This window comes from Oncorhynchus keta, chromosome 12 (genome assembly GCF_023373465.1).
Source record: "Oncorhynchus keta strain PuntledgeMale-10-30-2019 chromosome 12, Oket_V2, whole genome shotgun sequence".
Classification (NCBI taxonomy): domain Eukaryota; kingdom Metazoa; phylum Chordata; class Actinopteri; order Salmoniformes; family Salmonidae; genus Oncorhynchus; species Oncorhynchus keta.
The window spans coordinates 24,643,959-24,668,917 of NC_068432.1; the positions used below are offsets into that span (position 1 = coordinate 24,643,959).

General features: G+C 49.2%; 1 protein-coding gene and 2 long non-coding RNA genes across 23 annotated transcripts in view; 1 reads left to right on the forward strand and 2 right to left on the reverse strand.

Annotated features, from left to right (window-relative positions):
* Positions 1-24,959, forward strand: part of LOC118391782 (mediator of RNA polymerase II transcription subunit 13-like) — a 145,150-nt gene that overhangs the window by 109,820 nt on the left and 10,371 nt on the right. The window contains exons 9-21 of the mRNA XM_052457890.1: positions 2,671-3,435; positions 4,707-4,926; positions 9,796-9,826; positions 10,310-10,431; positions 11,196-11,286; positions 12,042-12,253; positions 12,508-12,716; positions 15,544-16,463; positions 16,652-16,819; positions 20,227-20,450; positions 21,256-21,445; positions 21,651-22,062; positions 22,313-22,523. Of these exons, the coding sequence (XP_052313850.1) occupies positions 2,671-3,435; positions 4,707-4,926; positions 9,796-9,826; positions 10,310-10,431; positions 11,196-11,286; positions 12,042-12,253; positions 12,508-12,716; positions 15,544-16,463; positions 16,652-16,819; positions 20,227-20,450; positions 21,256-21,445; positions 21,651-22,062; positions 22,313-22,523 (3,775 nt within the window). The remainder of the gene's footprint in view (positions 1-2,670; positions 3,436-4,706; positions 4,927-9,795; positions 9,827-10,309; positions 10,432-11,195; positions 11,287-12,041; positions 12,254-12,507; positions 12,717-15,543; positions 16,464-16,651; positions 16,820-20,226; positions 20,451-21,255; positions 21,446-21,650; positions 22,063-22,312; positions 22,524-24,959) is intronic.
* On the reverse strand, positions 16,826-20,208 carry LOC127906305 (uncharacterized). Of its 8 annotated transcripts, none has more exons than XR_008060846.1 (5): positions 20,048-20,208; positions 18,627-19,996; positions 18,321-18,524; positions 18,119-18,220; positions 16,826-17,656 (listed from the first exon to the last, which is right to left on the reverse strand). It is a non-coding gene; the product is annotated as an uncharacterized LOC127906305 (long non-coding RNA). The 8 variants fall into 8 exon arrangements; XR_008060850.1 differs by adding an exon at positions 17,759-17,911 and having other exon boundaries at positions 16,826-17,364; positions 18,423-18,524; positions 18,627-20,208; XR_008060845.1 differs by adding an exon at positions 17,759-17,911 and having other exon boundaries at positions 16,826-17,364; positions 18,627-20,208.
* Positions 22,518-24,784, reverse strand: LOC127906304 (uncharacterized). 14 transcript variants are annotated; one of them, XR_008060843.1, is made up of 4 exons: positions 24,037-24,177; positions 23,397-24,005; positions 22,901-23,179; positions 22,518-22,590 (listed from the first exon to the last, which is right to left on the reverse strand). It is a non-coding gene; the product is annotated as an uncharacterized LOC127906304 (long non-coding RNA). The 14 variants fall into 14 exon arrangements; XR_008060842.1 differs by having other exon boundaries at positions 22,549-22,621; XR_008060841.1 differs by having other exon boundaries at positions 22,580-22,652.

A 24,959-nucleotide genomic window follows, 5' to 3' on the forward strand; every position in this document is an offset into this window, starting at 1 on the left:
CAAATGGCATCCTATTCCCTACATGGAGCACTACTTTGAACATAGCCATGGTCCCTAGTCAAAAGTAGTGCACTATGTAGGGAATAGGGTATCATTTGGGACACAGTTGCAGACACCCAGGGGCCAGTCTGACCTCTAGAAGGCCTGTTTAGGGAGATGTCTGCTCTAAAAAGGGAGAGAGTGTCTGTAGAGCCTAATGTTGACAAATGATCTGCTGCGTCTAGTTAATGTGTGGATGCGAGTATGACTGTGGCCAGGCTGTTTCTGTTGGGGTTGGGGTTGGAACTCAGACAGCCTGACATTATCACAGCCCCGTGCCTGTGTGTGTGCGGGCATGTGTTCTCTCTGAAGGGAAAGGCTGCAGTCAGCATGTTCCACTGCTGTCTCCTGGCACAGACGTGCACATACACAGCCGCAAAAGCACACGTCACGCTGCAGCTCGCACAGAAATAGATGCTTGACACTCTGCACTTTTATGCTGTCTCTCTGGGCGTTTGCTTTGTGTGTTTCTGCTTTAGGAGCACTTTCACAATAGATTGGGGGAGCGCCTTGCTCCGCACTGGTGGCGTTAGGGCAGGCAGACTGTGTACAGGAGGTGAGGATAGAGCTGGGGGATGTCTGTTATTACTGGTGGTGTTAGGGCAGGCAGACTGTGTACAGGAGGTGATGACAGAGCTGGGGGATGTCTGTTATCACTGGTGGTGTTAGGGCAGGCAGACTGTGTACAGGAGGTGAGGATAGAGCTGGGGGATGTCTGTTATTACTGGTGGTGTTAGGGCAGGCAGACTGTGTGCAGGAGGTGAGGACAGAGCTGGGGGAAGTCTGTTATCACTGGTGGTGTTAGGGCAGGCAGACTGTGTGCAGGAGGTGAGGACAGAGCTGGGGGATGTCTGTTATTACTGGAGGTGTTAGGGCAGGCAGACTGTGTACAGGAGGTGAGGATAGAGCTGGGGGATGTCTGTTATTACTGGAGGTGTTAGGGCAGGCAGACTGTGTACAGGAGGTGAGGATAGAGCTGGGGGAAGTCTGTTATTACTGGTGGTGTTAGGGCAGGCAGACTGTGTACAGGAGGTGAGGACAGAGCTGGGGGAAGTCTGTTACTACTGATGGTGTTAGGGCAGGCAGACTGTGTGCAGGAGGTGAGGACAGAGCTGGGGGAAGTCTGTTACTACTGATGGTGTTAGGGCAGGCAGACTGTGTGCAGGAGGTGAGGACAGAGCTGGGGGAAGTCTGTTATTTGGTTGAAGGGAACCCATCATATGAAAAGGGATTCCCCGTGTGTGCGGCACAATGGTGTGTGTTTGTGTAAAGTCTAAAGTCTGTTTTAACATGAGAAGCACTATTGAAGACTCAACTGGGTGGGACTTCCTATGGGTTAAGGAAAAATCACAAAATCCAGGTCATCAGGAGGGATCAGACAATTAATTATACTCATGAGCAAACATTCCATAACTGCAGATGGCAGGGAATTGCCAACCTTAGCTTCATACCTGTTTAAACAACACACTCCCGGTGGCAGTATGCACCCCTTCAGTTTTTTTACCAACTCATAGAAGTAGTAGAAGAAGAACATTGACTACTTCAAAATGGAGGTAGCCTCAATGGCGCTGCCCATGCTCGCAAAGACGCCATAATGAGACAGATACAAAGATGAGTCATCTATGTAAGTCTATGATGTTTACCCACTCCATGTGTTGTTTTTGCTGCGACCTGCCCACTCTTTGCCTGCCGACAGTTAAGCAGTTCCATTCTTATCCTTCCAGGTAGTGGGAAGGACAATAGATCTCTCCCTCCCACCATAAAAGAGGGAGAGCTTAGCTTAGCCGTCAACATGCTGGCTGCTTCACGACAAGAGCTGCCTGCAGTTACCATGCTGACATACCAACGGCCAAATAACAACACCCATCCCCAGCTGACCTGACCCTGAGTAGACCCCAAGCACCCCTCCCCCACATCCACTTGTCAGTATCAGAGTCTGGCTTTGGACTTGTTGCTCCTCGGTCCCACAGTGAAATGAGAGGTGGACAACACTGGTTCTAACTTAGTGGCTGGCTCTCCCCTGGCCTAGCCAGTGTGTGTGTGTGTGTGTGTGTGTGTGTGTGTGTGTGTGTGTGTGTGTGTGTGTGTGTGTGTGTGTGTGTGTGTGTGTGTGTGTGTGTGTGTGTGTGTGTGTGTGTGCGTGTGTGTGTGTGTCGTAGGGGCCGTGAGGGCCAGGGACCACCACAACACGTTCCAGTCCATTTAAACCCAACAAGTAGCAGGCCTCCCTACCACCTGGGTCATGTTCAGAAGGGTTTCACTTTGTTTTCTCCCCAATGAACTCAGAGATGGGGGAATGCTCTATTCTAGATGGTTTTGGTTAGGGAATAATAGAGTGCAGAATAATAACATCAGTTTAAGATGTTTGTAAGAGTAGCATCAGCATGACATGAGAAGTTTATTAGATTTGAGAGGGACTCATTTGTTCACTTAATTGATTCCGTGCTTTTCAATTGCTACTCCCACAGATTCAGCTTTATTCAATTTGTTGTTGGTTATTGATTGCACTAGATTAGTGTTGCTGCTCAACGCTAGTTATTGAGCTAATGAATGTTCACGAATACTAACAAATTATATTATTGTTAGTTTATTTATGTCTTGCATGCTTCCTCTTCCTCTGTGTCCTCCCAGGCATAAGTCTCTGAAGCAGCGAGGTGGCAGCATCCCCGGCCAGCCCCAGTCAGCAGGCCAGCCCACCCACACCCAGCCACCCACAAAGCACAAGGCTGGGGGTGACAAGCCTGAGAAGGGCGACAAGCAGACCAAGAGGCCGCAGACGCCCTTCCACCACCGCAGCACCGCCTGCGACGATGTTACCAAGGAGACGGAGGTGGCGGCGGGCCAGCGGCTAGCCATGAGGTCCCAGCAAGCTGGGGGTGGTTTCTCCGGCCTCCGCCCCTCTGACAGTGTCACCAAGCCCCCCCAGCTGCATGGCGGAGGGGTGGGTAGCGGCGGCTCTTCCTCAGAGATGACTGGTTCCCCCCAGCCCCCTCCCCTCAGCCCCCACCCCTGTGAGCGCGACCGAGGAGAGGAGACAGGAAACGGCTCTATGAAGAACCCCTCAACGCCCCACAGTCAACACTTCTACCAGCCGCCCACAGAGCCCTGCCTGGTGGGGCAGAAGGGTGGCGAGGGGGAACCCCGGAGGCTAGATGGCCTGTCCCTGCACTTCCACCACCCCCACACGTCCTACCCCTCAGAGCCCCTGGAGCCCACCATGTATGTAGGCTCTGCTGTAAACCTGGAGGAGGACGGCTCCCCTGCGCCATGGAGGTTCTTCAACCTACCCAGGAGGAAAGAGGCCGAGATACCCACGCCAACGCTGCCTGGGGACAAGCTGAGGGACAGGGAGAGAGACGAGGCCTCGGGAGGACAAGAGGTGGTTTCTGTCACAGAGTGAGTGTATCCCCCCATTCATTCATTCATTCATTCACCATTCATCCTTATCTCCCCATTGAACAGCTACTATTGCCCATAGAGGGTGCTAGATGCCCCTGACTGGTCAGGCATCCAACCCCGACTCCCACTACCCATCCACTACCCAATCATCCCTTCTGGTACACAGACAGACAGGCCCCTTTTTAAGGACTTCCAACATTCTACAAAAAAAGTATTTTGAAAGAGCACAACCAAGCCCCCTCCCTTCCCCCTCGCCGCCCGTGCCTCAGAAATGTCTGAATGTTTGGTGGCGCTGAGCCCATACGGCACGTTACTCTTTTGCTATGTGCCCTTTTGACATCATACATCACTAATGTGCATGGCCAGCACTGCAGCACAGACTGGAGAGAGCTTCTTGAACCCCCTCAACACACACACAGGGCCCCTCTATTACAACTCCCCGTTCATCCTTCCTCGCCACCCTGAACATGTGAAGGACATCCTTGAAGCCTTGATGTCAGAGCAGAGGTGTCGCTTCAGAGAGAGAGAGGGAGAGAGAGAGAGAGAGGTGGACTCGAGGGAGCTGAGCGAGAGAGAAAGAAGTGGACTCGAGGGAGCAGAGCGATGGTAATGGAAGGGAGAGGGATGGAAGAGAGAGGGATGGAGAGAGAGGGATGGAGAGAGAGAGATGGAGAGAGAGGGTGAGCTGGACTAAGGGATAGAGGGAGGATGGGCCGGAGAGCAGGCAGGTAGGGTCAAGCAGTGGTGGTCTTGGGAAGTGTCTGAGGGGTTATGCATTTCAGGGATGGCTGCTGGACAGTGCTGTGAACAGGGCTAAGGACAGCAGGGCTAATCTGGTGAGGAGAAAGGGAGGGAAGGGATGAAGGGAGAGAGAGAGCGGGAATAATCCTGGCGGCAGGGACATAGCTTTGAATGGATGCTAATCTCTGGCTTGGGCCACTGCGCACTGTCACCTCACATCACAGCCGAGCCGGAGAAAGGGAGGAGGGAGCGAGAGAGAGGACCTACATGAGCTGGCTCACTCCCCATTGGTCACCCCCCCCCCCCCCCCCCCCGGCAGGGCTCACTGTCTAGTAACATCTGAACAACCACAACATAAACAACTAGAACACAGACACATGAAACACAATGATTCACAGATTATATTGAAGAAGAGACATGCATTGCTTTACCTCCCCACATGAATGTTGATGGATTACTATTGTTAGACTGCACTCTGTGGCCTTGCCTGACCTAATAAATCTCCCCCTGTTCCCATCCACACCCAGACTGATGGCCACTTCCAAGCGGCCTCTGAAGGTGTCCGAGGAGCGCGTGCAGATGTACCTCCAGCGGAGGAACCAGTACCTGGCCGCCGCCATTACCGACGACAATGACCACGAGCCTGAAGTGGATCCGTACGCCTTCGAGGACGGGGACGTCAAGTTTTCCTTCTCTGACAAGAAGGACAAGATGGGCGGCGAGCGCCAGCCCGGGAAGAAACACAAGGTAGGGCTAAAGTTACAACTTCATCAACTGGGGCGGCTGAGTCAAATCCTTTCCTCCTTTCCTCCCATCGCTGTTGCTGCTGCTGCCAACATGCCACTGTTTGTGACCCTTTAGTCTCAGGCAGCAGGAAGGGTTCGGTTAAGGGTCACAAGATAAGCGATCCTGCACTGTAAATGTCTCGCTAGCTGGACTCCGCTTTTCCCCACCCAAATCTTCTGCGCAGGAAGCCAGCTCCAACTCACATTATCCCAGCAGAGGGATGCCAAAATAGTTTGATGCCTCTCTAATTTCCTCTCTCATTTAGTTTAGTTTGTGTCTTCTCTATCTGCCCCCTCTCTCACTCTGATTCTCCTATCCTGCCATGTACCCTCAGGATGTTTTCTTAATATTGTCTCTCTCTGTTTTCAAACCTAGACCACCTGTTAGCTGTGGAAACGCCCCCAGCACTAGAGGGAGAGCAGGGGGGCTGCCTGGCAGTGGCAGCCTCCCTTTCCTGCCTGTCACCCTGTCTGTGAGGCATTGAGGAGGGGGAGGGAGGCACTGTGCTGGCCTAGGCTTAAACAGGCCAAATCAACCTGGCTTACTGAAGTGTGCACATATATTTTTGTATTTTGTTTTATTTCACAAGGGCTGCTAAGCTTTTTTTTCTCCCTCAATTTTGTGTGTGTGTGTGTGTGTGTGTGTGTGTGTGTGTGTGTGTGTGTGTGTGTGTGTGTGTGTGTGTGTGTGTGTGTGTGTGTGTGTGTGTGTGTGTGTGTGTGGCCACTATATGCAGTGGAGCCCTTCCACAATCTGCTGAGCACTTGGACTGTGTGTGTGTGTGGTACTGTACTGTGTGTGTGGTACTGTACTGTGTTTGTGTTTGTGTGTGGTACTGTACTGTGTGTGTGGTACTGCACTGTGTGTGTGGTACTGTACTGTGTGTGGTACTGTACTGTGTGTGTGTGTGTGTGTGTGTGTGTGTGTGTGTGTGTGTGTGTGTGTGTGTGTGTGTGTGTGTGTGTGTGTGTGTGTGTGTGTGTGTGTGTGTGTGTGTGTGTGTGGTACTGTACTGTGTGTGTGGTACTGTACTGTGTGTGTGGTACTGTACTGTGTATGTGGTACTGTACTGTGTGTGTGGTACTGTACTGTGTGTGTGGTACTGTACTGTGTGTGTGGTACTGTACTGTACTGTGTGTGTGGTACTGTACTGTGTGTGTGGTACTGTACTGTGTGTGTACTGTTACTGCTGCGCTGCTTCTGATACAGGAGGTCCCCCAGTGGCCACTATATGCAGTGGAGCCCTTCCACAATCTGCTGAGCACTTGGACTGTGTGTGTGTGTGGTACTGTACTGTGTGTGTGTGTGTGTGTGTGTGTGTGTGTGTGTGTGTGTGTGTGTGTGTGTGTGTGTGTGTGTGTGTGTGTGTGTGTGTGTGTGTGTGTGTGTGTGTGTGTGTGGTACTGTACTGTGTGTGTGTGTGTGTGTGTGTGTGTGTGTGTGTGTGTGTGTGTGTGTGTGTGTGTGTGTGTGTGTGTGTGTGTGTGTGTGTGTGTGTACTGTACTGTGTGTGTGGTACTGTACTGTGTGTGTGGTACTGTACTGTGTGTGTGTGGTACTGTACTGTGTGTGTGTGTGGTACTGTACTGTGTGTGTGTGTTAGCTCAGCTACATCTTTCCCTCTTAGTCCTGCTTTACTCTGCATTGATGACGCTGCAAAGCGACGGCCTATGTTTTGGGCACTTTTATGTGTGTTCATGAGTGGGTGCGTGCCATAAACTCTCTTGGCATTGCCAAATTGGCTTATGTCCCATCCAGCTGAGTTGTGTGTGTGCAGGAGGTTGGCATGCTGTCAAATCTCCAAACGTGTTCCAGTTGAACCACTAGAAACAATGTTCCCTCAATTTTTTGGGGAAAATGATGTTCAATTTCCGGCATGTGTTTACTGGGAACACTGAGGCTGTACCCGCTTTAAGTTACAGTTTTAACAGGGGCCAAGTAGGCTACAGTGGCTATTTGATCATAATGTTGGCCTACCACAGTGGTATACCATAAATAAACTATTGAGAAAATGCATCACATAACATTTTATATGAAAATGGTGGTTCTTTCATTCAGCCTACAGTAGCAGCCAAGTACATTCCATCAGCATTTTGAAATGACATGCAGGGCTTGACATTCATCTGTTTATCCACTTATCCTTCAGACAAGGAGATGACTGAAAATGTTGTGTTGTTTGATGCATGAAACCACTTTACAAAATAAAATGTATTATTAATCAGACAAATTATGCTACTCTTTGCCTATTGGCTACTTAGCTCATTCAAGCCTGTTTCAAAATATAACACTGCCCCTTTAAGACACAAAAAAGCTATTTACCTGACTTGCTTTTCAAAGATGGCTAGAAATGCAAACGTTTTGTGCTCTTGTAGGAAGCAACCACTCCTACATTGCTGACTACAAATGATCTATAACTGGGCTAATAACTCACTAACTAGCAAAGTATATGAACAACGTGCACACATGTTTTGATTTCAAAACAAGCGCATAATAATCACGACCGCTCATGCTGTAAAACAGTCCAGTTCAGAGTGAATGGTGCAAATCCATATATGGCCATGGTCTATTTGCATATAGGCCTACTGCAGCTCTGATTGGTTATGGCGCACCGATCTGTGTAGAGTATGGGCCTGAGTCGTGCCTGTCAGTGCAATAGAATCCTATTCTGATGCGCTCTGCCTACAACACAATCTCTTACATAGTTAGTTCTACATACTTAAGTCTTGCATAGTTGGTTTTGTTTCGCTATGTTGCATTGAAAGTGGTTAATATTGCGTTGATTCGATCACAATTCCCAGAGTAAAGGGAAGCGTTGATAGTGTTCACTCTAGAACTGGGGGCGGCAGGTAGCCTAGTGGTTAGAGCATTGGACTGAAAGGTTGCTACATCGAATCCCAGAGCTGACAAGGTAAAAATCTGTCGTCCTGCCCCTGAACAAGGCAGTTAACCCACTGTTCCTAGGCCGTCATTGTAAATAAGAATTTGTTCTTAACTGACTTGCCTAGTTAAATAAAGGTTAAATAAAAGAAAAAGTAAAACTCTAGAAAGTTGAGTGAAATGAAATCTTGTGCTTCTCTGTGCGGGGTGATATTTCTTCTCTTCTGTGCGGCAGCCCCCGGGGAGCTGCGCGCCAGCGCACACGTTTAGCTTAGAGGGAACATTGACTAGAAACCCCTGCCTATGAAACCAAACAGCACACTCACTTAGCAGTGGAGCTGGGCATATAGTAGCAGCAGAGAAAACAGGAAAGGGAGTCTCTGGTAGAGCTGTACTGTGGGGCACCATATGAACATCACACTGACTGGCTGGTCTAAGGTCTAAACCAGGGGTTCTCAATTGGTTTTGCCTCGGGACTCTTAACTCTGGTTTGAGACCACAAAATCAACAAAATTATCGCTGCTAATAGCTCTATGTTGAAAACACTGTGATTGAAGCGAAATTGTTCAGAGATTAAATTATTTAAAATTGTAAGTTTATTATTACTTCTATACACTTTCTAACTGGTTTAAGTCGTTTAAGTTCAGACTGGAGCAAAGAATCGCTGGTCTAAACTGTGTGTTGTTCAGTGGCAGCAGGCTCCTCTACTCTGCTTTACAATTAACATTCTTTGGATTTACAGACTGAAATGGCTGTGTTTGAGAGGGCAGGATCTTGTGAATAAGTGCCTGACCCCTCAGATGAAATGGCCAGAGATGTGGAGAAAGAGAGAGAGAGGATTCTTTCATGCAAACCGTTTTGGAATAATAAGGACAGTGTGACGCCAGGCCTGCTGCAATACAGCCCCTTATCAATAACTGGCGCTTGGCTGGAACGCATCCATACAAACACAGGCCCCGGCGTTCCAGCCAAGCGCCAGTTATTGATAAGGGGCGAGCTGGCGTCATACGTTTTCTGTTTGCTGCTTGTGCCGTCCCCCCTTGTATTGCAGCAGGCCTTCAAAGGAAACAGATTAAAGGTCCTTTACACAGAGAGAGAGAGAGACCCTGGAGCGTAATGAAATCAATGGCTACTGGAACATGCCATTCCTTCAGCCCCAACCCCTTGTGTGTGTGTGACTCTGTATGCCTGCCATGTACACGGAGGCCCCATCATAATATATGACATTTAGCTGACGCTTTTATCCAAAGTGACATACAGTCAGACATGCATACATTCTCAGAATTGGTGGCCCCAATGGGAATCAAACCCACAATCCTGGCTTTGCATGTGCCATGCTCTACCAACTGAGCCACAGAGAACCACAAGAACAGCCCTATCCCTGAGAGGTATTGACGTAGTGTAGTGGCGTTAGGGCTCCCTCCCTCCCTGGCCTAGGAGGCCATGGCATTTCTCACATACACTGGTACCCTTGTCTGGAAACCTCATTAGTACAGTCTGTACAGAGACGTTTGTTCGTTCCCCTCTTCGCTCTATTTTTGTTAAGTCTGCCAAAAATAACCTTTTCTCAACTGAGACTGAGAGAGCAGCAACAGCTCTCATGAGCTGGAGGCACCTGTGTACTTTCTACATTTAGGCAAGAGATTCCCCTCTTGTTATGTGGTTTAGACTGTGTTTATTGTAAACCTGTATTTAAAACAGTTTCATATAGACTGTATCTGCTATAGCCATTTATCCATTATCAATATATTTTGATTGTGTTTGATCAGCTATATCCTATTGGTTTTGTTTATTTGCATTTGTTTTGTGCACAATATTGATCTCTCTCGTCTGTCTCTCACTCACCCTTTCTCTCTCTCTCTCTCTCTTGGTCTGCCTCTCTCTCACTCTTTCTCTCTCTTGGTCTCTGTGTTTCTCGCTCTCCTTCTGTCTTTCTCTCTCCCTGTCTCTCAGGGGGAGGATGGAGCAGCAGGTCTGTTAGATGGTAAGGATCCTCTGTCTGTCTCTGCTGTACTGTGTAGTTCTGTGCTCTGTTAGATGACAGGGATATTACCTGGGTCCACAGCCTACCCGAGTGACAGCAGTAGCAGCCTAAGCCGGCCTTTGATGATGGTGTGAAACCATACTGTAGCTTACCACCTGTCTGTCATTGGGCTTCTCTCAGCAACAGTAAATGCAATCAATCAGTCTGAGCCATCATACCGTGGTGTGTCTGTAGCTCATATCACATATGATTTGTAATGGTAAAGTCTTATCTAGTTTCCTCAGGCATGTAGATGCATTAGTAGACTTAGTTCAGGTGTGTTTTCCTGGGGGGTTATATCGCGTATATATGTGTACTAGTTATTGAATGCAGTCTCAGGAATAAGCCCACATGGAATACTGACAGCCTCTGACGTCAAGGTATATTTGGGAGCTACAGGTGGGTTATCAACCTAATCCCTGTGTGTGTTCCTTCCTCCGCCAGACGCAGAGCGGGCAGCCGCACACGCACGCACTGCCTCCACCAGTCTGATCCATGAGACAGATTTGGCTGTGTCCATCAACGACCTGGACAACCTCTTCAACTCAGACGAGGACGAACTCACGGTCAGTATGGGGCGTGTGTGCGTGTGCGTGTGTGTGTGTGTGAGAAGAGGATGAACTTGTGGTCATTGGGGCCTGCCAGCACTATAGCCTGCCCGCTGCACTAAACCACAATAAATATCCCATTAGCTAGAGTACCGCCTGGCAAGTGTGTGTGTTGGTGAGCCAGAATGTTGCGTGCATGCAGTACATCAGCGTCTATGGTTGACATGTCATCCTACAACACATTACAGTGTTATGGGCTACGTTTACACAGACACTGATTCTGATCTTTTGCCCAATTATTGGCTATATATCTGCTCGGATTTGTCAAAAACTTGTGTAAACGCGGCATAGATTCAAAAAGGCTTTCCCCAACCCCCGCCCCAAAGGTGGATATGGATGGCTTCCAAAGGACTATGTTTTGACTTTGGCCCCCACAGAACAGAACAGTCACAGTCCAGCCCCCTCTGAGACTGTCTGGCACCAACAACACTGCAAGAGCACACTGAGGGCTGCAATGCCACCACTGGGTTACAGCCTGCCAACCGGGTTCCCCAACCCCTCACTGCAGGGGCTTTGTTGTTGTCACATCGATTTGTTGACTGTCACTGTTCTCGGGTTTCAGAAAATGTGTAATATTGATTTATGTTTTGTTATACAGTTTAGTCTCATTGAGATAAAATATATATAGAGACATGCCATTTAATTTTGTGTGTTGTTTTTGTGAATAAACTTTTGAATGTTTTGAATCTTATTTTTGCCATGTCTTTGTTTATGTTCAACAGCCTGGTTCCAGACGAGCAGTGAATGGAACAGGTGATAAATTTGGCAACAAGGAACCAAAGCCAGCCACTCTGGACCCAGTCTCTTGCATCAGTAAGCCTGCTTCTCCCTGCTCTCAGATCAGCCTGTTCAATCAGCTCATAGGTCAATGCTTATGGGATAGGATACCCCTAAGCACTGACCCAAGATCAGATTTCCCCACTCCTCAGCCTAAGGACGATGCACTGAAAATGTGCTTGAGGCAACTCAAACCCATGCAGAAACTCATAATATAACACTTGGAAAGCACAGCCTGTTCATGCTCATTAATTCACTAATGAAGCATGAAGCTTCTTCAGTCACTAGTCTTAGCACATGTTTGCATTCCAAGATCCGTATGTATCAGGCATCTCAGTAGGAGTGCTGATCTAATATCAGGTCTCTATGTTCATAAGGCAAAACTGATCATAGATCAGCACTCCTACTCAGCCCAGAGATGTTGTTTACCTATGCTGCGCCCCCTTGTGGTGATAAGAGTTCTACAGAAGTCACTGGCTGTCTGAGCGACCCTGCTCCACTCCAAACAGACAGCTCTGAGCCATGGGACAGGAACAAGTGTCTCATTATCTACCTCTCTATGTGACTAGTGTATAGCTTTGTGTGTGAAACAAGGTGTTTGTTGCCTCAGCAGTTAGACTGTCAAACTGTTGATCGTACCTGTTGAGCCATGGCTGCCTTTGAGACTTCAGATCTTCACTTGTTGTTGTCACTGAATGAGAACCTTGATTCCTCTCTAGTCTCTAACGCCCCCCCGCCCCCTTTCTTAATTTATCCCTATCTTTCCCCTCTCTTCCCTCTATCTCCTCTAGGCTCAGCAGATTTGCACCAGATGTTCCCCACTCCCCCCAGCCTGGAGCAGCACATCATGGGCTACTCTCCCATGAACATGGGCAGTAAGGAGTATGGCGGCCTGGAGGTCGGACAGGGCATGACCAACCTGGACGGTACCTCGTCCCTTGGGGGACACTTCAAGATCGAGGTGGAGGAAGGCTACTGCAGCCCCAAGCCGCAGGAAATCAAGGTGGGTTCGGCCCCTAATTTTCAACTTGACCCCCTCTCTGACCCTGATTAGAAGTCATGGATAATTCCTCTGCATCACCTAACTGTTGCTGAACTTAGGACTGCTGGTGTTTTCTAGCCTAACCATGCCCAGGAGTTACAATAAGGATGAAAGAAAAAGTCAATTGAAGTCATAGTACTGTAGCCTCAGTGTACATACAGCACACGGTCTAACCCCAGTGTCATACGCCACCGCTCCCTGTCTCTCCCCCTCAGGACTTCTCGTTTGTGTACAAGCCGGAGCTGTGCCAGGCATTTGTGGGCTGCTCCATGTTTGCCCCCCTAAAGACCCTGCCCAGCCAGTGTCTGCCCCCCATCAAGATACCAGACGAGTGCATCTACAGGCCCAGCTGGACCACCGTGGGCAAACAAGAGATGCTCAACCACCCCCATGTGCCTTCCATGGCCTACCTCAACAAAGACAGGTAAACATATTTCCTTCAAGTACATAGTCCAGAAACCACTTTTCTCCTCACCTGCCATTGTATTGGTGTGTGGTTGAATTGTCTGATAGAGCAAATCAATCAATCAGTCAATCTCTATATGAACCACTCATAACCAATGTGTTTTGTCTGAATACCTAACTGCTAAGGGCCCATCTGCTATGGGAGGGCTGTCTGTCTGCGTGGCTAACTGACTGTCTCAGGACCCTCTCCTCTGCTTATAAAGCCTGTGAAACCAATGGAGACTTTCCCAGCTGCTCCAAGGATTTTTTTTACATTTCGTAATGCTCATCTGTGCAGAGGGATACTGAAGCTGCAGTGTAATTTAGACTTAGACGATACAGACACACACACACACACACTTGGGTTTATCCCCTTACCCCCTGAAGAGCCTGTTCTATTCCTCAGGCATGGCTGATTGAGAGGAGGGGAGTTGAGTGTAGAAAGCATGGTGGTGATTGAAGGTGAGGATTATTATCCCTCGGTACTGAGCCTGGTCTATCAAATCAAATTGTATTGGTCACATACACATATGTGGCAGATGTAATTACGGGGGTAGCGAAATGCTTTTCTTCCTAGCTCCAACAGTGCCTTAGTATCTAACAGTGCAGTTGTATCTAAAAACGATTCACAACGATACACACAAATCTATAAGTAAATAAATATTAGATTGAGCAATGTCGGAGTGGCTTTGACTAAAATACAGTAGAATAGAATCCAGAAAATACATATGAAATGAGTAAAGCAGTATGTAAACATTATTAAAGTGACTAGTGTTCCATTATTAAAGTGGCCTGTGATTTCATGTCTATGTATATAGGGCAGCAGCCTCTAAGGTGCAGGGTTGAGCAACCGGGTGGTAGCCAGCTAGTGATGGCTGTTTAAACAGGCATGCCCAAATTATGCAGAGAGGTACAGCTATGATCATACAGCCATATATTAGGGAAACAGACCTGGTTTTGCCATTACTTCAAATCACTCAAATCACTCAATTCAAATCACTCAATTGCCACCATATGGTAATCACACTACTAGGAAAAAGGTCCGCAATAACAGTACTACTCATTGGGAGGTTTTGTTTGAAAATGATGAACTCCCTTGGATAGTGGTGCCAGGAAAATAACCTCTCACTCAACGTCAACAAAACGAGCTGATAGTGGACTTCAGGAAACAGCAGAGGGAGCACGCCCCTTTCTACATCGACGGGACCGCAGTGGTTGCCGTACCAGGCAATACAGCACAACAGGATGCTCTCAATTGTGCATCTGTAAGAGTTTGTGAGGGTTTTAGGGGCCAAGTCAAATTTCTAGTGGTTAAGAGCATTGGGCCAGTATTCACATGTTTTATGTAACCTTTATTTAAGGAGGCAAGTTAGTTAAGAACAAAGTCTTATTTACAATGACGGCCGACCCCGGCCAAAGCCTCCCCTAAACCCAGAAGACGCTGGGCCAAATGTGCACCGCCCTATGGGACCCCTTGTGATACAGCCCGGGATCGAGCAGCCCGGGATCGAGGGTCTGTAGTGACACCTCTAGCACTGAGATGCAGTGCCTTAGACCACTGCGCCACTCAGCAGTCCAGTAACTGAAAGGTTGCTGGTTTGAATCCCCAGGCTGACTAGGTGGAGAGAAACAATCTGCCAATGTGTCTTTGAGCAAGGCACTTAACCCTAATGGCTCCTGTAAGTCGCTCTGGAAAAGAACGTCTGTCAATTGATGTAAAACATTAGGACCTTGCTGTTCCTCTGTCTGGGTAGAGGAGGGTATAGATGGGGCCTCTGTTTCTTGCAGAGTGCTAAGCATGGCAGTCAAGTCCCAGAATGTCATGGGAAAGCCCTATAAGCTGGTCATGCTGTTTTTATGACCCTCACTACTTAACCTGCGCTACTGCCGTGTAAGGGTTGCATCCCAAATAGCACTCTATTTCCTTTATAGTGCACTATGGGCCCTGATCAAAGGTAGTTCACTGTATAGGGGTGGAGAGAGAGGGAGGAGGCAGGGGCCTACTGCTTTAGGTTCAGCCACAATGTGTTTCTATCCCACACATATGCAAGTAGCCTAGGTATGGCCAGGGACAGGCTGTGCTGTGCTCTCCTGCCTCTTTAGCTCTCATCACAGCTGCTCTCCTCCTCTCGCCAGGCCCAAAAATAGACTCATCTCCCTAATTGAGTGGCTGCTTCAAATGGCAGTGCCTTCCTCAGTGGCATTGGGATACCCCAATAGATACCCCAATAGATACCCCAATAGATACCCCAATAGACAGGCAGACACTTTTCTCTGCTTTTTTGTGAACCATTCCCCCTCTTGACGGTTGTTGTGTTGTTTTACCTCTGCTGTGTAATGGAGGTTTAGTTGATACTGAAATGAACTGTTGATTGTTGTGTTATTTTATCCCAAGCTCTGGTGTGTTGTGTTGTTTTGAATCAAGCTCTAGCACAGGGTTCCCCAATTGACGACCTGCGCGACTAATTCTGTCCTGCGGGTTTTATTTCACCAATGTTTTGTTGTTGCTGAATTTTCATTGTTGGACATAAAAAAAACTGTAAAAACACCAGGAAATCAGCTCCAAGCTATTTTAATTTGGGAAATGTGTTCCTAGGTATTTCCACGCATAGTAGAGAGACGTGATCATAATTATACAAATGTAAGCAGTCTACAAATGATTTGTAATTATGTTGCGTCCCCCAACCATTCGTTCAAGAAAAAATCATCCCGCGGCTGAATCTAGTTGATGATCCCTGCTCTTTGCATATTGTCTCCACAGGCTGGTTTGTGTGACTGATTCCTCTCTTCACTTCTCTCTGTCACAGTAACATCCCCAGTGTGGGCAGTGCCATGGACCAGGACTACAGCCAGAGTTACACACCCCAGACCCATACTCCCTTCATGTCCAACAGTGCCCCCCCCAGCAACAGTGGCACGGGCATCCTGCCCTCACCGGCCACCCCGCGCTTCTCCGCCCCCACACCACGCACTCCCCGTACCCCACGCACCCCCAGAGGGCCCGCCAGTGTCCAGGGTTCGCTCAAGTACGAGAACTCTGACCTCTACTCGCCTGCCTCCACCCCCTCCACCTGTCGACCTCTCAACTCAGTGGAACCTGCCACCGTGCCCTCTATCCCCGAGGCCCACAGCCTCTACGTCACCCTCATCCTCTCGGAGTCCGTCATGAACCTCTTCAAGGACTGCAACTTCGACAGCTGCTGCATCTGCGTGTGCAACATGAACATCAAGGGGGCCGACGTGGGGGTGTACCTGAGCGACCCCACGGGAGAGGCCCAGTACCCCTGCACCTGCGGCTTCAGCGCAGTCGTCAACCGCCGCTATGGCAACAGCTCGGGCCTCTTCCTGGAGGACGAGCTGGACATCATCGGACGCGACTCGGACGTCAGCCGCGAGGCGGAGAAGCGCTTCGAGGCGCTGCGGCAACACTCGCTGGAGAGGACAGGGGGAGGAGGGAGGGGGGAGAGGGTACCAGACGAACTGATCTTACTGCTACAGGACCAGTGCACCAACCCCTTCTCTCCCATGGCTGGGATGGAGCCTGACAGCCGGGGGCCCGGGGGTTGTCCAGTGCCGGCCTGTGTGAGGGTGGAGGAGAGGGACTTCCACAGTGACTGCTACATGGCCCTGGAGCACGGCCGCCAGTTCATGGACAACATGTCAGGAGGCAAGGTGGACGAGGCCCTGGTCAAGAGCACCTGTCTCCACCGCTGGTCTAAACAAAATGGTAAGAAAAATGTTCTAAGCATCATTAACGTCCATGTCTGATACATTGATACCTTGTTCTTTGCATTTGGACCTTCAGAGCTTCAGTTGGCTAGTATAACTAACCAACAGAAACCAGTCTGTTCATTTGTCCTGCCAGTTAGCGGTATGTTTCTAGTTATATTTTTCTCCTCCTTCTCCTCTCCCCAGCAGTGGACATCAGTGCTCTGTGCTCTCAGGACGTGTTGCGGGTGCTGCTCTCCCTCCAGCCTGTACTCCAGGATGCCATCCAGAAGAAGAGGACAGTGCGCTCCTGGGGCGTTCAGGGACCCCTCACCTGGCAGCAGTTCCACAAGATGGCTGGACGGGGCTCCTACGGTAAGCCACCAGGGACTAAATTCTTCAAGAGCTAAAAACTCACGTAGGCAGATACGGTACAGATCAGTAGTCCTCTAAGTCACACTGCTCTAGTCCAGATGTCAGCTCAGTGGGGAAGCTGCCACTTCTGCTGTGATGGGTTCACTTTGGGCTTTCAATCCTTCTCTGAGAGGTGACGGGTGGCAAGCTGGCTTGTTTAAGTAATTACTCACTCCCTCTGTTCCTCTCCTCCTCTTCACCTTCTCTTATACCTCTCCACTCCTCACTCCTGCTCCTCTCCTCCTCTTCACCTTCTCTTATACCTCTCTACTCCTCACTCCTGCTCCTCTCCTCCTCTTCACCTTCTCTTATACCTCTCCACTCCTCACTCCTGCTCCTCTCCTCCTCTTCACCTTCTCTTATACCTTTCCACTCCTCACTCCTGCTCCTCTCCTCCTCTTCACCTTCTCTTATACCTCTCCACTCCTCACTCCTGCTCCTCTCCTCCTCTTCACCTTCTCTTATACTTCTCTACTCCTCACTCCTGCTCCTCTCCTCCTCTTCACCTTCTCTTATACCTCTCCACTCCTGCTCCTCTCCTCCTCTTCACCTTCTCTTATACCTCTCCACTCCTCACTCCTGCTCCTCTCCTCCTCTTCACCTTCTCTTATACTCCTCTACTCCTCACTCCTGCTCCTCTCCTCCTCTTCACCTTCTCTTATACCTCTCCACTCCTGCTCCTCTCCTCCTCTTCACCTTCTCTTATACCTCTCCACTCCTCACTCCTGTTCCTCTCCTCCTCTTCACCTTCTCTTATACTTCTCTACTCCTCACTCCTGCTCCTCTCCTCCTCTTCACCTTCTCTTATACCTCTCCACTCCTCACTCCTGCTCCTCTCCTCCTCTTCACCTTCTCTTATACCTCTCCACTCATCACTCCTGCTCCTCTCCTCCTCTTCACCTTCTCTTATACCTCTCCACTCCTCACTCCTGCTCCTCTCCTCCTCTTCACCTTCTCTTATACTTCTCTACTCCTCACTCCTGCTCCTCTCCTCCTCTTCACCTTCTCTTATACTTCTCTACTCCTCACTCCTGCTCCTCTCCTCCTCTTCACCTTCTCTTATACCTCTCTCCTCACTCCTCCTCCTGTTCCTCTCCTCCTCTTCACCTTCTCTTATACCTCTCCACTCCTCACTCCTGCTCCTCTCCTCCTCTTCACCTTCTCTTATACTTCTCTCCTCCTCACTCCTGCTCCTCTCCTCCTCTTCACCTTCTCTTATACCTCTCCACTCCTCACTCCTGCTCCTCTCCTCCTTTTCACCTTCTCTTATACTTCTCTACTCCTCACTCCTGCTCCTCTCCTCCTCTTCACCTTCTCTTATACCTCTCCACTCCTCACTCCTGTTCCTCTCCTCCTCTTCACCTTCTCTTATACCTCTCCTCCTCACTCCTGCTCCTCTCCTCCTCTTCACCTTCTCTTATACCTCTCCACTCCTCACTCCTGCTCCTCTCCTCCTCTTCACCTTCTCTTATACTTCTCTACTCCTCACTCCTGCTCCTCTCCTCCTCTTCACCTTCTCTTATACCTCTCCACTCCTCACTCCTGCTCCTCTCCTCCTCTTCACCTTCTCTTATACTTCTCTACTCCTCACTCCTGCTCCTCTCCTCCTCTTCACCTTCTCTTATACCTCTCCACTCCTCACTCCTGCTCCTCTCCTCCTCTTCACCTTCTCTTATACTTCTCTACTCCTCACTCCTGCTCCGCTCCTCCTCTTCACCTTCTCTTATACCTCTCCACTCCTCACTCCTGTTCCTCTCCTCCTCTTCACCTTCTCTTATACTTCTCTACTCCTCACTCCTGCTCCTCTCCTCCTCTTCACCTTCTCTTATACCTCTCCACTCCTGCTCCTCTCCTCCTCTTCACCTTCTCTTATACCTCCACTCCTGCTCCTCTCCTCCTCTTCACCTTCTCTTATACCTCTCCACTCCTCACTCCTGCTCCTCTCCTCCTCTTCACCTTCTCTTATACTTCTCTACTCCTCACTCCTGCTCCTCTCCTCCTCTTCACCTTCTCTTATACCTCTCCACTCCTGCTCCTCTCCTCCTCTTCACCTTCTCTTATACCTCTCCACTCCTCACTCCTGCTCCTCTCCTCCTCTTCTCCTTCTCTTATACCTCTCCACTCCTGCTCCTCTCCTCCTCTTCACCTTCTCTTATACTTCTCTACTCCTCACTCCTGCTCCTCTCCTCCTCTTCACCTTCTCTTATACCTCTCCACTCCTCACTCCTGCTCCTCTCCTCCTCTTCACCTTCTCTTATACCTCTCCACTCCTCACTCCTGCTCCTCTCCTCCTCTTCACATTCTCTTATACCTCTCCACTCCTCACTCCTGCTCCTCCCCTCCTCTTCACCTTCTCTTATACCTCTCCACTCCTCACTCCTGCTCCTCTCCTCCTCTTCACCTTCTCTTATACCTCTCTACTCCTCACTCCTGCTCCTCTCCTCCTCTTCACCTTCTCTTATACCTCTCCACTCCTCACTCCTGCTCCTCTCCTCCTCTTCACCTTCTCTTATACCTCTCCACTCCTGCTCCTCTCCTCCTCTTCACCTTCTCTTATACCTCTCCACTCCTCACTCCTGTTCCTCTCCTCCTCTTCACCTTCTCTTATACCTCTCCACTCCTCACTCCTGCTCCTCTCCTCCTCTTCACCTTCTCTTATACCTCTCCACTCCTGCTCCTCTCCTCCTCTTCACCTTCTCTTATACCTCTCCACTCCTGCTCCTCTCCTCCTCTTCACCTTCTCTTATACTTCTCTACTCCTCACTCCTGCTCCTCTCCTCCTCTTCACCTTCTCTTATACCTCTCCACTCCTCACTCCTGCTCCTCTCCTCCTCTTCACCTTCTCTTATACCTCTCCACTCCTCACTCCTGCTCCTCTCCTCCTCTTCACCTTCTCTTATACCTCTCCACTCCTCACTCCTGCTCCTCTCCTCCTCTTCACCTTCTCTTATACCTCTCCACTCCTCACTCCTGCTCCTCTCCTCCTCTTCACCTTCTCTTATACCTCTCTACTCCTCACTCCTGCTCCTCTCCTCCTCTTCACCTTCTCTTATACCTCTCCACTCCTCACTCCTGCTCCTCTCCTCCTCTTCACCTTCTCTTATACCTCTCCACTCCTGCTCCTCTCCTCCTCTTCACCTTCTCTTATACCTCTCCACTCCTCACTCCTGCTCCTCTCCTCCTCTTCACCTTCTCTTATACCTCTCCACTCCTCACTCCTGCTCCTCTCCTCCTCTTCACCTTCTCTTATACCTCTCCACTCCTGCTCCTCTCCTCCTCTTCACCTTCTCTTACACCTCTACACTCCTCACTGCTGCTCCTCTCCTCCTCTTCACCTTCTCCTCCCCCTCCCTCCTTCCTTTCATCAGGCACAGATGAGTCTCCTGAGCCCCTGCCCATCCCTACCTTCCTGGTGGGTTATGAGTATGACTTTGTGGTGCTGTCGCCCTTCGGCCTGCCCTACTGGGAGAAGCTGCTGCTGGACCCCTTCGGCTCCCACAGGGACGTGGGCTATCTGGTGGTCTGTCCCGACAACGAGGCCCTGCTCCAGGGGGCCAAGAACTTCTTCAGGGACCTCACCGCCGTCTACGAAGTAAGGCTGGAGAACATTACAATGTTAACGTCCATTTACCATGCAAGAGATGGGGCATCTTTGGAGAGCTGAAGCAAGACGTTTTTCTTCAGGAAACATATAAAAAAATCATGAAAATGACCATAGGAGTTGAGAGTTAAGAGGCTATGACCATAGGAGTTAGGAGTTAAGAGGCTATGACCATAGGAGTTGAGAGTTAAGAGGATATGACCATAGGAGTTGAGAGTTAAGAGGATATGACCATAGGAGCTGGGAGTTAAGAGGATATGACCATAGGAGTTGGGAGTTAAGAGGATATGACCATAGGAGTTGGGAGTTAAGAGGATATGACCATAGGAGTTAGCAGTTAAGAGGTTATGACCATAGGAGTTGGGAGTTAAGAGGATATGACCATAGGAGTTGGGAGTTAAGAGGATATGACCATAGGAGTTGGGAGTTACGAGGCTATGACCATAGGAGTTGGGAGTTAAGAGGATATGACCATAGGAGTTGGGAGTTAAGAGGATATGACATTTTGGGAAGTGAATTGAAATGTCAGTGTGATAAATAGAACAATTCCTTTTCAATTATTGAATGAAATGGAACCATACCTTGCTATCCCAGCCTACTGTACGTATTGATGACAGAAACAATAGCTTGGCTCCTTCAGTTCTGTACCATTCCTTATTGGATCGTCTACCTCGACATCACTCAAGTTGTTCGTTCCTGTGCTGTTGTCTAACCATTCCGCCATCCCTCCTCTCTTTCCCTCCCTCCCTCCTCCTTCTCCTTCCATCCCTACCCCCACTCTCCATGTGCCCTGCAGTCATGTCGTCTGGGCCAACACCGCCCCATCTCAAAAGACCACCCGGACGGCATCGTGAGAGTGGGTGGAGCGGCCGCCAAGAAGCTGGCAGAGCAGCCTGTCAGCGATTGGTTCCTTAAGGCTGCCAGCGGTAACAGCGACGCCTTCGCCAAGCTCAAGCTATACGCTCAAGTCTGCCGCTACGACCTTGGTAGGTTCCGGTGACTACACGGTCGGACCTCCCATGCCCATATTGCCAACAACATGGTTTTACAACATGGTTTCTATTTTTCTATATATATATTGGTTTCTAAAGTCTTAATGCGAGGTCGTTCACATAGCTTATGAATGAGATTTTGTTAAAGGTTGTTTGACTACTGTTAACCTGTGCTTTCTGCTCCTGTCTCTCTCCTCAGCTCCATACCTCGCTGCACAGCCTTTACACAGCTCCCTCCTCGCACAGCCCACACCCCCTCCTGCCTCCAGCCAATCCTCATCCATGCAATCCTCCGGCTCCTCCTCCACCACCTCGACCGGCCCCCAAAACTCAGTGACCCCCGGAGGCCCCTCCCTCCCCAACAGCAGCGGCAGTGCGCCTAGCAACAGCACGGGTGTAGCCAACAGTGCCAACAGCGCGGCATCATCAGGGAGCCTGCCCAGCAGCGGGATGCAGTCTGCCAAGCCCAGCTCTTTCCCTCCCTTTGGGACCATGGGCTTGCAGAACCAGGGCCTGGATGGTGGCACCCAGGGAGGGCAGCTGGGCCAGCAGAACACAGGACTCCCCGGGGGGGACTCAGCCAGCCAGGCACCCACTGAACCCCTAGAGAGGTAGCTACAACACCAGGGTCCGCATTCACTCATATGTACACACACACACACACACACACACACACACACACACACACACACACACACACACACACACACACACACACACACACACACACACACACACACACACACACACACACACACACACACACACACACACACACACACACACACACACAGTACAGTGCTTGGAGGGAATCCCCATTCCTCGTCCTAACTCCCCTCTCGCTCTTGTCCCCCTCTCCAGCACCATGGAGCGAGAGAAGGTGGGCGTGCCGACGGACGGAGAGTCTCACGCCATCACATACCCCCCGGCCATCGTGGTGTACATTGTGGACCCCTTCACCTATGAGGAGCCTGAGGCGGGGTCCAGTGTGTGGACCCTGGGCCTGCTGCGCTGCTACCTGGAGATGCTCCAGTTCCTCCCACCACACATCCGCAACGCTGTCTCTGTACAGGTAACCTCAACACAACTCTGTCTCTGTACAGGTAACCTCAACACAACTCTGTCTCTGTACAGGTAACCTCAACACAACTCTGTCTCTGTACAGGTAACCTCAACACAACTCTGTCTCTGTACAGGTAACCTCAACACAACTCTGTCTCTGTACGGGTAACCTCAACACAACTCTGTTTCTGTACAGGTAACCTCAACACAACTCTGTCTCTGTACAGGAAACCTCAACACAACTCTGTCTCTGTACAGTAAACCTCAACACAAGTCTGTCTCTGTACAGGTAACCTCAACACAAGTCTGTCCCTGTACAGGTAACCTCAACACAACTCTGTCTCTGTACAGGTAACCTTAACACAACTCTGTCTCTGTACAGGAAACCTCAACACAACTCTGTCTCTGTACAGGTAACCTCAACACAACTCTGTCTCTGTACAGGTAACCTCAACACAACTCTGTCTCTGTACAGGTAACCTTAACACAACTCTGTCTCTGTACAGGAAACCTCAACACAACTCTGTCTCTGTACAGGTAACCTCAACACAACTCTGTCTCTGTACAGGTAACCTCAACACAACTCTGTCTCTGTACAGGTAACCTCAACACAACTCTGTCTCTGTACAGGTAACCTTAACACAACTCTGTCTCTGTACAGGAAACCTCAACACAACTCTGTCTCTGTACAGGTAACCTCAACACAACTCTATCTCTGTACAGGTAACCTCAACACAACTCTGTCTCTGTACAGGTAACCTCAACACAACTCTGTCTCTGTACAGGTAACCTCAACACAACTCTGTCTCTGTACAGGTAACCTCAACACAAGTCTATCTCTGTACAGGAAACCTCAACACAACTCTATCTCTGTACAGGTAACCTCAACACAACTCTGTCTCTGTACAGGTAACCTCAACACAACTCTGTCTCTGTACAGGTAACCTCAACACAACTCTTTCTCTGTACAGGTAACCTCAACACAACACAACTCTGTCTCTGTACAGGTAACCTCAACACAACACAACTCTGTCTCTGTACAGGTAACCTCAACACAACTCTTTCTCTGTACAGGTAACCTCAACACAACACAACTCTGTCTCTGTACAGGTAACCTCAACACAACACAACTCTGTCTCTGTACAGGTAACCTCAACACAACTCTGTCTCTGTACAGGTAACCTCAACACAAGTCTGTCTCTGTACAGGTAACCTCAACACAACTCTTTCTCTGTACAGGTAACCTCAACACAACTCTGTCTCTGTACAGGTAACCTCAACACAACTCTGTCTCTGTACAGGTAACCTCAACACAAGTCTGTCTCTGTACAGGTAACCTCAACACAACTCTTTCTCTGTACAGGTAACCTCAACACAACTCTGTCTCTGTACAGGTAACCTCAACACAACTCTGTCTCTGTACAGGTAACCTCAACACAACTCTGTCTCTGTACAGGAAACCTCAACACAACTCTGTCTCTGTACAGGAAACCTCAACACAACTCTGTCTCTGTACAGGTAACCTCAACACAACTCTGTCTCTGTACAGGTAACCTCAACACAACTCTGTCTCTGTACAGGTAACCTCAACACAACTCTGTCTCTGTACAGGTAACCTCATCACAACTCTGTCTCTGTACAGGTAACCTCGACACAAGTCTGTCCCTGTACAGGTAACCTCAACACAACTCTTTCTCTGTACAGGTAACCTCAACACAACTCTGTCTCTGTACAGGTAACCTCAACACAACTCTGTCTCTGTACAGGTAACCTCAACACAACTCTGTCTCTGTACAGGTAACCTCAACACAACTCTGTCTCTGTACAGGTAACCTCAACACAAGTCTGTTCCTGTACAGGTAACCTCAACACAACTCTGTCTCTGTACAGGTAACCTCAACACAACTCTGTCTCTGTACAGGTAACCTCAACACAACTCTGTCTCTGTACAGGTAACCTCAACACAACTCTGTCTCTGTACAGGAAACCTCAACACAACACAACTCTGTCTCTGTACAGGTAACCTCAACACAAGTCTGTCCCTGTACAGGTAACCTCAACACAACTCTTTCTCTGTACACGTAACCTCAACACAACACAACTCTGTCTCTGTACAGGTAACCTCAACACAACTCTGTCTCTGTACAGGTAACCTCAACACAACTCTGTCTCTGTACAGGAAACCTCAACACAACTCTGTCTCTGTACAGGAAACCTCAACACAACTCTGTCTCTGTACAAGAAACCTCAAGTCTGTGTGTGTTGATGAAATATTGTGTCTGTCATTGTCAAGAAGTGTCTGTTTATTTAGAATAAACTATCACTAACATTTGCTAAGACTTTGCTTTACTGCAAAAGATGTCAGACGGGACAATCAGTATGAAAGAAGACAGAACAGGGCGCTGTATGTAATGTACAGTAGTTTTATTAGCGTTGTATATAATGT